We start from the raw sequence: 12,271 nt of genomic DNA, 5'->3' as shown, positions 1-12,271 counted from the left end.
CTAAAACTTGATTTGCAAAAAACACTATTTTTTCATTTTTTGATATGTTTTAGGTGACATCAAATGCCAACTTTTCAGAAATTTCCAGGTTGTGCAAAAAATCTTTGACCGAGTTATGATTTTTTTAATCAATACTGTTTTTTTCAAAAATCGAAATATTGGTCGCAAAAAATTTTAAACTTCATTTTTCGATGTAAAATCAAATTTGCAATCAAAATGTACTCTATTAAAATTTTGATAAAGTGCATCGTTTTCAAGTTAAATCCATTTTTAGGTAACTTTTTTGAAAATAGTCGCAGTTTTTCATTTTTTTAAATTAGTGCACATGTTTGCCCACATTTGAAAAAAATATTTTTGAAAAGCTGAGAAAATTCTCTATATTTTGCTTTTTTGAATTGGTTGATACGACCCTTAGTTGCTGAGATATTGCCATGCAAACGTTCAAAACCAGGAAAATTGATGTTTTTTAAGTCTCACCCAAACAACCCACCATTTTCTAATGTCGATATCTCAGCAACTTATGGTCCGATTTACAATGTTAAAATATGAAACATTCGTGAAATTTTCCGATCTTTTCGAAAAAAATATTTTTGCAATTCCGTCGTGAAACTACTTGCTTTTCCTGTCATTCTTGAACGACGAAATAGCCTACTTTTCTGTACCAAAATTAACAGAATCGAATAGCAACACTTTTCAAAATAAATGCTGAAAAGTTCTACTTTTCAGCACTGAAATGGGTGCTGAAAAGTTGAACTTTTCAGCACTTGTTTCGAAAAGTAACACTTTTCAACATTTTTTTGATTTAAACGATTTATTGACAAAACACATGAAAATTCGACTTAAAATTTCACTCAATGGGTGTTTTTCGAAATTGCAAAAAATGTTGTATGGAACTCGTTGCAAAACTTGATTTTTTCAGCACTCGTCGTATTTATCCAACTCGGTGAACCTCGTTGGATAAATGTACGACTCGTGCTGAAAAAATCCTCTTTTTGCAATTTGTTGCATAAACTACTATTTCATAATTTTTAAACCAAGACTAACATTTTAAAAACGCGAAATATTCAATGTTTGGCCCTTTTGAATTGTTAGTCTTGGTATGGTAATATCTCAGCAACTTAGAGTCGTATCAACAAATTCAAAAAAGCAAAACATAGAAAATTTTCTCAGCTTTTCAAAAATATTTTGTTCAAAAGTGGGCAAACATGTGCACTTATTTAAAAAAATGAAAAACTGCGACTAATTTCAAAAAAGTTACCTAAAAAAGGATTTAACTTGAAAACGTTGCACTTTATCATAATTTCACTCAAGTACTTTTTGATTGCAAATTTGATTTTACATCGAAAAATGAAGTTGAAAAATTTTTGCGACCAATATTTCGATTTTATGAAAAAATCAGTGTTGATTAAAAAATTCATAACTCGGTCAAAGATTATTTGCCCATTCTGGAAATTTCTGAAAAGTTGGTATTTGATGTCCTCTAAAACATATCAAAAAATAAAGAAAAATAAAAATAGTGTTTTTTTGCTAATCAAGTTTTAGTGACAAAAAGTTAAATAAAAAATCACCTAAAAATTTTGTATCGTGTATCATTTTTTTCCAGTGTAGTCCGTACCCATACCTACAACTTTTCCGAAGACACCAAATCGATCAAAAAATTCCTTCAAAAGATACATCTTTTTGAATTTTCACATATCATTTTTGTATGGACAGCTGCCAAGTTTGTATGGAAAATTATATGGACAAACTAATGATGCAAAATGGCTTCTTTGGGCATACCGAAGGCACCAAAAAAGTTTCAGTCGGATTAAAAAAAACAAAAAATAAAATTGAAGAAAAAAGACCGATTTCGTAGAGAATTGGGTCCTTAAATGAAGCTTAGATTGCTGATATTATTGTTTACAGCGATAAAGCTTATTTTTCTGAGTACAATGACCCTTTGTAAAACCACAAAGAGTTTAAAATGGATTTTTAAATCAATTTTGAAAAATTAACCTCGCGGTTCTTCTTGACAGAAAAGCTCCTGCTTGACAGCTCGTTCCAAGGGGACTATAGTTGATCCATCGAAAAAATGTTGTCTTATAAAAAAAAATTGCATTGAAATGAAAAAAACTGATCAGAAATGGTTTTTAATCGTGTTTTTTACCGTTGTACATAAAAATTTACATAGGGCTTTAGTACCCAATTGCTCTTTTGTTAAACTCAAACCTACTCAAAAATGAGAACAAATGGAAAATTTGAGAGAAAATCACTCAAATCTGGCATTTGAACTCGTTTCTGAGCAGGGTTGGTTTTGACGAAAACTGAGTGATTTAGATTACGCGTGTAATTAACGGCAAAGTCACGTTAGCGTGTTTGATGTTATCTGTAAAATTTTACACGACTATTTTGCTTTATTCGTTTAAATTTTATTTCTAACTTGAAAATAAGTTTATTTCATGACGTTTCTTTCTGTTTCTACCGTAAAACAAAACACAGCTGAGGTTTATTTTTGCAGCTATTTGGTATCAATTGTATTTATGGCTTTCATCGAGTTTCATACTTAGCGATAAGTAATCGTAAACGTGCGTGTGCGCGCGCGCTCTAACTGCTAGCGTTTCGAACTTTGCTTCCCTTTTTGCTTTCTTCCGTAATATTTATTATTATTTTCTTTAAAAAATGAAGAATACACGCCAACGGCATTTGCCATTTTCGGAACCTTCCGCTTGTAGATAAAATAAAAATAAACTTGTAAATACATTTCTTTCCGGTTGCTGTTTTTGCTATCTTTCCACTTTCTTTGTTTCCGCATATAGCATCTCTGCTCATTCGCGCACACACACACACATTCTTCCGCTCCTGTCAATCTTGGGACTTTCCTGGACGCGACTTCCGGCTGCTTCGTTTTCACTTGCTTCCTTTTTCTCTCTGTTTATCATTCTCAATTTGAGCGTTGCTTTGTCTTCTTCGTTCTAAATACTTGATAATCGAAAAATAAATGACTGCCGTTGCGATGCACTTCTATTCTCTCTCTTTCTCGTTAACTGGTTATTCGCATACTGTTTTGCGTCTTGCTCTTTCGCTGTGTGTAAACGTAACTAGTTTTGTTTAAGGCTAATGGCTACTTGTAAAGCTTGCGGGTGGTTGTTTTTTTATTCTCTTTCTCTGAAAAGCGATAAAATATTCTTAAGGTTACTCAATGTTTGGGTAATCATTAGTTTAATCAGGGATAGTGAGATAAGGGTTGCTCGATTTAGAAAAGGCACAAAACGTAAAAGTTGCTTGCGTAAGAAATGTTTACATCTTTATTTTGGCTTAACTACAGATAAATTCTACAACTAACCGTAGAGGGAGGACAATAAATATACACTGCTCTGGGGGATTAGTGAATTCGAACTAAACTTTTGAAATCGAAGGGGGGATTAAACAATAAACATAAAAAATAATGAAAAACATAAATTGCGTTCGCTAAACATCTCAATGACTACTCTAAATGGCGACCTCTCGAACTCTCGCAGACAATCTGGCTCTTAATATTCCGTGTTACAAAAAAACTGTAGTTTTATAATTAAATCACAACGCCATTGTTGACCACGCGCTCTCTTCGCATTCATTCTATCCTTAAAACAACAAAACAATTGCTTCTCCATTGCTCCTCTTCCTCCTCCTCCTCCTCGTCTCACAGGCTGCACAGCTTGGACGGTTCCGTGCTGGTCGGCGTGATGAGATCCAGCGGGCCGCGGTTCGACTGCAGCGAAATGGGGGCGGCGATCGGCGTCAGGCCGGTTCCGCCGTCCATCAGGCTGTCAAAGTTGAACAGCCCGCTGGACGGGGTCGAGATGCCGACGCCGGCGTCCAGCGGCACGATGTTGCGCATGTTCAGCAGCGGGAAGGTGGTTCCGGTCCGCACCGGCAGGCTATCCGGCCGGGCCGGACGTCCGGCCGCGGCAACGCTGCTCGTGGAAGCCGTCGGCGTGACGAGCCCGCTCGGGAGCATCAGCTGGCGCGGCGGGAGGTTCACGCTGGTGAGGACCGGCGCGATCGTGGTGGGCGTTGGCGTGTCCAGGCTGTCGCCCATCGCGTTCGACAGGATCAGTTTGGTTCTGGAAGGAAGGTGGGTAAGGTTTATTAGACGATTGTTAAGAAATTAACTGATTGATTTTTTTCAGTGCATTTCGGTCAGCTGTCAAACGTCAAAGGTGAGTAAAGTAACGAAATCTGATTGATTACAATTTGTCGTGCATCGTAAAACTTTAGTTGACAACAACAAACACAATCAAAGTAGGCGTGAAAAGTAGTGACCGATCTTTTGTCGTTGTTGAGCAAATGGACTCTTAAAAAGGGGGTCTCAAAGTGTAATACTGAAGGGTTGAAAAAGAGAAACAAGAAACTAAAAAGAAACCGGACAAAAATTGGGGATTTGTACAAAGGATTTTTTTTCCCCCAGAGAGATCCGGAAAAAGATCCGGCAGCAATTTGTATTGATTTGACGTTTGCTGAGGGTGCCGAAAAGTTTGGTTATGTTCTGCTTGCAAAAGACAATAGCGTTCAGGTCTCACCGTCCAGTCACGTCAATTGTCAAAGTTTGGCAACTCACCTCTTGGCCGGCGGTTGGTCCGCCAGGTCTTCCGGTTCTTCCTTAACCCTGATGGGGTGAACGATCCGCAGGTCGGTGACGGGTTGCTGCTGGCGCACAATCTGCTGTACCTGCTGCAGCTGCGGCTGCTGGACCAGCGCCACCGGTTTCCGCTCCAGCGGGCTGCGACGGCCCTGCAGCCGACAATGCTCGCGGTGCGAGTTGAGCAGAAACTCCAAATCCTCCTTCTCCTGCTGCAGCTGCTTGATCTCATCCTGGAGGGCCTGCTTGCGCTTCTCCAGCCCGTCCGTCTCGTCCACGAGTTCGTTGGTGTGGTCCTCGCGCCGCCGCCGGCACCGTGCGGCGGCCATCTTGTTGCGCTCGCGACGCACGCGGCGTTTCTCCTCCTCCTCGGGGCTCAGGTTGTTGCCCTTGGCCGGACGGCGACCGCCCATGTTGCGGCGCGAGGTCTTGCCGGGCGTTTGCTGTGGGGTCGTCGTGATTTGTCCGCCCGCTTGTACGACGGTGGCCAATCCGCCGCGGCGCTGCGGCGTCGCCGTTTCCATCGACGTGGACGAAGACTTGGAGTCCAGGTCTTCGGAAATGATGGGCGGAGGCGTCACCTGCCAGGAGCTGTTCGAGCCGGAGCTCATCGACTCGCGGCTGTTGTCGCAGCGGTCGTCCTGGCTGTGGTCCTCGAACTGGAACGGCGGCGGCACGAAGCCGGCCTGGCACGGAATGTTCTGGGCGGTGTCGTTGGACAGCTCCAGGAACGTCTGCTCGATGTTCTTGAGCGTGGTCGGCGTCAGGGTGGGGGTCGTCTTGGTGGGGACGCCACTGTGGATACCATCGAAGGAGGCGAACTGCAAAGGAGAGAAGGGGAGAGTGGCGGTTAGGATCTAGTTGGCATTGAGTTAGGTTATGGTTCGGTCAACCTGGTTCATGAAAAGTTCCTTGGCCAGGAAGTTGGCAATCTCACAGGCATCCATCGTGCACTAATTATTCTAATAAAGGTATCGATGTGTTCACTGATAAACTAGGTTCGTTTGGGTTTGGTTTATTTGCTGTCGAGAGGTGTCGTCGCTGGAAAGAATCGACAATAGGTGTGTCAATAGTTCCTGCTTGCAACACAAACACTTCTAGAAGTCACATGTTCCGGGAGTGCGTAACGCCGAGCGGCGAACCACGTGCCCACAAATGTCAACCTTGAGGGAAGCCTTAGAAATTTGTGCTGCCTAACTTGCAATAAACGTGTACTCGTTAAGCTGTCAAAGTGTCAATAAAAAATGGCAACATAAATGTTTTGTTTACATCCACGGACATCGCCCTGTCGCATCGGTCGGCATCGAATTGCTCACCCGACGAGATTAGAACGCGTTGTTGTTTCGTGTAACGTGCACGTGAGTGTGTGTGTGTTTGTGTATTCTCTCCGTTCAACCTGAGTTCATTCCGTCGTCGTCGTCGTCGGTTAGTTGGGATTTTATTTTTAATCATGATTCGATTCGCTGATCTTTGCCCCTTCTCACTTTTATTGCACTAATTTTGTAATCTCTTCCAAAAAAAATTGCAAATTTGCGAAAAGTTCATTTGGGATCAAGGTGGGCACAGCGCTACCGGAACAGGTGACCATCTGTCAAAGTATTACACTCTAATTTGCGCTAGATGAAGCTGGACACTCTCGCACGATTTATTGTCACTTGAGCGTGGCTGTCTTAGTCGTCGTCGTCGTGTTCTCTAAAGCCAATTATTTTTTTCAGACTGGTTGGCAAATTTGGGCACTAACGCGATTACGTCACTTTTTAAGGTTGGTTCGACTTTGCGCAAAGTGTTCAACAACTAGGAAGCGCGCTCGCTCGCTCGCTCCTCGTCCAATTGTTGTCAACGCACTCACAATACGGTTGGTTTTCGTTTTTCGTGTTTTCTAATTCTCTCTTTCTAGCAGTTTCGTGAGGTTTTTTCTGATGTCACGAATCCGGATTTGGTTCGACGTTTTTTTTCTCCGGACTTAAAATCTACGGCTTTGATTACGATTCTAGTCGTTCGTTCGAAAGTTTGGCTAATAAATTCTAAAAAGTGCCCAAAGATTCCCGCGCGGATTTTGGTTCGCAAGCAGGCCAGGCCAAGGAATCTGCCTCCTCCTTCGGCAAGGACAGGGCACGCGGCGCGGCACGTTTGGGATCGTTTTCGTAACTGAGCGAGAACGAGCGCAAAATTTTCGCAGGCGAAATTTTCGCCCCCAAGGAGCGATTTTCTCTCGGAAGATTCGCCGATTTTTTGCACGGCTAAGTGTAGTCGTGACAGTTTCGCGGAAAATCTGTTAAAAATAGAACCAACCGTGATCGGTCGTGCTCTCTACTCTGAGGTGAACCTGTATTGTGAAGATGCACGAGAGAAATCGCGGGTAATGTCTAAAATAAACAAAAAAGGTTTGTTTGTAAATAAATTTCGCCGAATTAGTGGCGCGGCGAAGAGATATGCGAAAAAAACATACATTCCTCGCGAGATTTCGAAACATATGCAAGACATTCGCGCACACCGTTTGAGGATCTCGCGTTTTTTGCGAGAAGAGAGCATTCGTTTTTATTTTAGCAAGTTGCAATCTCACTTGATTTTTGGTTGTGTTTGTTGAAATACTTGCTTGGTGAAAATTACCGCCATAAATATTGCCGTCAATTGGACGACAGTGCTCCTAGTTTGATTTTTTTTTACAAATTTTGTGTTTTTTTTTCATTTGTGGGTATCTTGTTTTAAATGTGCAATTTTGACATTTGCACGTTGTCAATTGTCTTGGTTGTTAGCTACACACTTATTTCAAATACTAAGTTGCCATCGAAACAAACCTACCCAGAAATGAGCAAATGAACTGACAGATTTTGAGTAATTTTGAATTCTGAGTGAAATTTGCCCTTTTTACTCATTTCTGAGTAGGTTCGAACAAACACGCTCATTAACAGTTAATGATATTTTCTAGCTTTTCAATCTGTTGAATTGCTTTTAAGAACTCAATTTTTTTGCACTTTTTCAATGTCAATGCCTTCAAAAACAACAACAACTCAGCTCCTAATTCTCGGAAATCGCTCAAATGTTTCGCTACGCGGGTTTCCCCCCCAAAAATAAATTAACTCATCGCTGGTGCCGGTTCCACGCGCCGGTGACCTCGGCAAGACGAGACAAACCAGCGGCATGTGCGACGATGCGTAACATACACACACACACATACAAACACAAACGATTTTTGGGGTTTTCCCGACATTGAGTACGTGCCAAATCCGTTCTCCGAATTTGAGAGGACCAAGACAAGCTGATCAGAGAAATTTCCCCACCGTCGCCTACTGTGATAGAGGTTTGAAAAACGATGGGTAAATAATTTTTTTGGGTTGAAAAAACTGACAGCGATCTGTTTGTTTACACACTCCACGTGAGACGTTTCTGGCGGAGCTTCCGATTTCGACCGCTAGGGGGGGGCGCAGAACCCGCTAATTAAATCAGCGCGCGGTGGCCTACTGCGTGCGTTCAAGGTTTTCAGATTCGACCTTTTGCACACCGCGTCCGTTTCTGGTGGGTTAAAAGTGACGTATGTGCACGCTGAATGTTAATTAAGCGTGCAAATTTGACAGATTTTAACAATTTTCAAAACGGGGAGCATTTGCTGGCGCCGCAGGGGCGCTTCCGATAGCGCATTCGCCGGACATTTGCTGCATTTTTGTTCCCCAGCGATAAAGCCGCCGGTCAGACAGACTTCGACCCAGCAGCTGGATGACGTCCCGCAGTGACTGTGTGATACGTGCCGTTTCGAGTTGGTTGGTGTGTGCACGAAGTATTATTATGGCGTTGTTTGATGGTGGATTTTTTTTCTTTTTGCGTCGTCGTTATCGACTGCGCCGCACTAAAATGAGAGCCAGCAGAAGGCCGACTAGAGCGAGCTCGACAGAACAGTTTTGTATCGAGTGGAGAACACGGGGACGTACCGTGATTTGGGTTTTTTCCCGTCATCGTTGAATTACCAAAATTTTATCGGGGAACTTTTGGGCGATAACATTTAAGGGGGACGCCCCTTGAAACGCCCCTGGCACTAATTTTTACACCCAAATTCGAAATTATTCAGATTTTTGCTAGATCGAACATAAGAAAGAAGTTTTGAGGTAAAATTTTAGATTTGGGTGGAATTTTCTCAAATCTGATGGTTGCCTCAAAAACACATTTTTGAGTAAAATCAGTTTGAAGAATTCTGGGTAGTTTTAGATCTGCGTACAACTAGAACTAAGATAAAATTAGTTATAAACATAGTGCAAAAAAAATCACTATCTGCTACAAAATCCTTACTCAAAGAACAAAAAAAATCCAAAGCGATTTCCCTCTCGTCACGTCAAACAAACGCGATAAGGCGACCGTCACAAATTAGTCGCCCGACGACGTCGACCAAGTGAAGGCGACAGTAGCGCGCGCCCTTATCTCGCGCCATTTGCGCCCTCTCGTTATCAGTTTGCCAATTCCACGAAAGCTCTGTTGATAAACAAGTAGCGCAACTTATGATTCATAACTGCGCGAAATTCCACGTAACTCTGTGTTTGGCGCGACGAAGGGAGAAAAAAAGTGAGTCTTTTCATCTGAGCGTGTGCCAGTGACAGGCGTGTTTTGATTATTTTTTTATGGTTAGGTCAGCCGAGGAAGTCTATCGGCAGCTGTCGAGATTGATTGCGGGTTAATTATTTGATAGTGTTGCGATTTCCGGAGAGAAATTATGCAAGTTATAAATAAATACGTTTTGACCCGATTCCGTCAACAGTGTAAATGTCAAAGTAGCGTCGACAAACAAGGGGTTCGACACTTCAAAAGCATAATCTGCAGGGTGGCCACTCAAGTCGGGAAATCGGGAAAGTCGGGAAAAAGTCGGGAATTTGCCAAAAAACCGCCAAAAATCGGGAAAAAGTCGGGAATTTATGATTTTTTGTCAAAAAGTCGGGAATTCTAAGCATACTTGTTTGAAAATTATTTTTTAACTCTTGAATAATTTTGTTATATTTTGTGAAATTTTCCAATTGAATTCGCTCAATTCTGCTTTAGTAACTTACTTTAAATTTAAGGTTCTTTTCACTATTTCAATATATTTGAGTATGGAAAAGCTGTTAGAGACATTCAAAATCTTAATTAATATTGGAGTCTTTGACACAGATCTTCATAATATTTTTCATGAATCATATGATCTCTATTAATTTGTTTATCAAACAAGAGGTTAAGTTAATAAAAACTAATATAAAAATAGAGCCTAATGGCCAGCTTAGAGTTATGATTCTATTTCATTTTGTCACATAGATAGAATATTTGAAAACAATGGTTTTTTTGGTAATAGTAGTTTATGCAACAAGTTACAAAAGGAGGATTTTTTCAGCACGAGTCGTACATTTATCCAACGAGGTTCACCGAGTTGGATAAATACGACGAGTGCTGAAAAAATCAAGTTTTGCAACGAGTTCCATGCAACATTTTTTGCATTTTCGAAAAACACCCATTGAGTGAAATTTTAAGTCGAATTTTCATGTATTTTATCAATAAATCGTTTAAATCAAAAAAATGTTGAAAAGTGTTACTTTTCGAAACAAGTGCTGAAAAGTTCAACTTTTCAGCACCCATTTCAGTGCTGAAAAGTAGAACTTTTCAGCATTTATTTTGAAAAGTGTTGCTATTCGATTCTGTTATTTTTGGTACAGAAAAGTAGGCTTTTTCGTCGTTCAAGAATGACAGGAAAAGTAAGTAGTTTCACGACGGAATTGCAAAAATATTTTTAATTGTTTTAACTAAATTCATTAAGTAATTAGAAATATGTTTTTTTTTATTGTTGCCTTTTAACTTTTTTTGAGAGTATGGGTAAATTACCTACTATACATAAAGCTTGATTTTCAGTTTTCGGAAAACTTAAAGATCGAATAAAATCCAAAATTGAAAAACTTTTTTTACGTTTTTAAAACATAAAGAAAATTTTGAAAAATTGCAAAAAAAAATAATCCAAGAATTTTATAGTTATTGCAAAACTGTTAAAAAAATGTCTCTTCAAACATTTTGCTTAAATTAAGTGGTAAAACATAAAATCATATCAAACTGAATGTTCATTGAAAAAAAGAAACAGTTAAATACTGACCACTAGATATATTAACATTGATCAAAAAAACAATATCAAAAATTACAAAATTAAAAAGGGAACTTGGCAAAAAAAAAATAATTTATAAATTCCTTGACATTTTTCTAAATCCTTTGAATGAATAATATCAGCAGTTATGTTTTAATAAAAATAGGAACGAAATTTTAAGTTCAGTTATCTTTGACTTTTTGTCATTTCCAGATGAAACGAAGTATCAAAAACTATACTTTTGCCAATTTAAAAAATAATATGGAAGTTATAAGTATTCTTGAACTTTCGGTATTTTTTCAAAGACTAATTGTGTGTGTTTCTACTCTGAATCATAATAATTAAACTCCATTTTTGAAGTTTTTTTTTTAATTGTTTAGTTTCTGTTTTACAAAAAATGCCTTTATTTGGATTTTTTTAAATTCATTTATTTATTTTTTTCGGTGGTTAATATTGACTTTTCTTATAGAAAGTTTTTTGTTTGAAATCATTCTTTATACAAGAAATGCGTATTATTTGAGCATTCTGGAAAAGTCTGGAAAAAAGTCGGGAAAAAGTCGGGTATTTGAAAATGGGATTTGAGTGGTCACCCTGAATCTGGAATGCATTTACGTTCCTAATTAATCAAAGCAACCCGTATAAGATCCACGATTAATGCTGGTAACTCTTCAAATGACGTTTAATTAGATTTACTAGCGAACAAAGGTCCGGTAACGAACACACTTCTTCGAAGTCCCATCTGTCAAAGCATCGCCCATCGCCTGCTTTGTCGCGTCGTCGCGTTGGTCGTCGGAAGTTCAACTCTTCCAGCGTTCTTCGCGCATAGCCTACTCCGTTTCCTTGTTGCGCTTGCGAAATAATTCGCAGCTCAGCTGCTGGCAATAAATTCAATAACAGCCAGAACAAACCAACCAATAATGACAGCGGCAGCGCCTGCTACGTGCACCAACTGCATCATCAGTTTGGTTCTGCTGTGTAGGTTGTCGCGCTTCAGCCGGCTGGAGAATAATCTTTCAATGGGTATTAATTATTTATGTACACGCTGATTCGAAAACGTATGCAAGTGTTGTTCCTGCACTAATCCCGCAGGGCGAACAAAGGAAGCCGTTTGCCGCCATGTTGGTGCGCCAAACGGTTCACCGCTCTGACGTTTCCTTATTGAAAGTCGCGACCAATCGGGGGGTACCGTACCGTAACGGGGTGGTCAGTGCGCGCTTTGTGTGCCACGTTCCAGTCGCCTTGAAGCAATTAGCAAACTGAAAGTCGAACACGTGCGCCTTTTAGCGACAGTTTGCTAATTTGGGAACCACCAAACGACAACAATAGAGTTGTTCTCGCAAGACTTTTCGGCGGGTGGTCACCCCCTCGGTCCAAAGTCCGTAAAGTCTTCGAGGGGAGCGACATCAACTCCAACTCCATAAATATTGACAGTTTAGAGGGCGCAGTTGGCGCGGCGACGCCGCCGACAGGATCTAACATGTTCCGCCGCCGCCTGCTTTGACGAGCAATAAAATTTAAGCAAACACACTAAAATTTTCGCAATTTCATGGCACACTTTGTGTGCCTTTTGCGGTGCACTCTAACTTTTTGGT

General features: G+C 40.5%; 1 protein-coding gene across 5 annotated transcripts in view; it reads right to left on the bottom strand.

Moving 5' to 3' along the window:
• Positions 1-2,484: 2,484 nt before the first annotated feature.
• The window catches only part of LOC120422058 (transcription factor kayak), a 33,205-nt gene continuing 23,418 nt past the window's right edge, over positions 2,485-12,271 (bottom strand). For 2 of the 5 annotated variants that reach the window (XM_039585391.2, XM_039585392.2), the window contains exons 2-3: positions 4,577-5,418; positions 2,485-4,082 (exon numbers count right to left, since the gene is read on the bottom strand). In XM_039585391.2, the coding sequence (XP_039441325.1) occupies positions 3,659-4,082; positions 4,577-5,418 (1,266 nt within the window). In that variant the 3' untranslated portion in view covers positions 2,485-3,658. Of the gene's footprint in view, positions 4,083-4,576; positions 5,419-5,490; positions 5,639-6,200; positions 6,342-6,442; positions 6,762-12,271 lie in introns of those variants that run through there. The other 3 variants (XM_039585395.2, XM_039585394.2, XM_039585393.2) reach the window with 3 other exon arrangements.

The sequence above is a fragment of the Culex pipiens genome, chromosome 1 (genome assembly GCF_016801865.2).
Source record: "Culex pipiens pallens isolate TS chromosome 1, TS_CPP_V2, whole genome shotgun sequence".
Taxonomy (NCBI): Eukaryota; Metazoa; Arthropoda; class Insecta; order Diptera; family Culicidae; genus Culex; species Culex pipiens.
The sequence above is the reverse complement of the archived record's forward strand: the minus strand, read 5'-3'. Positions and strand labels throughout refer to the sequence as shown.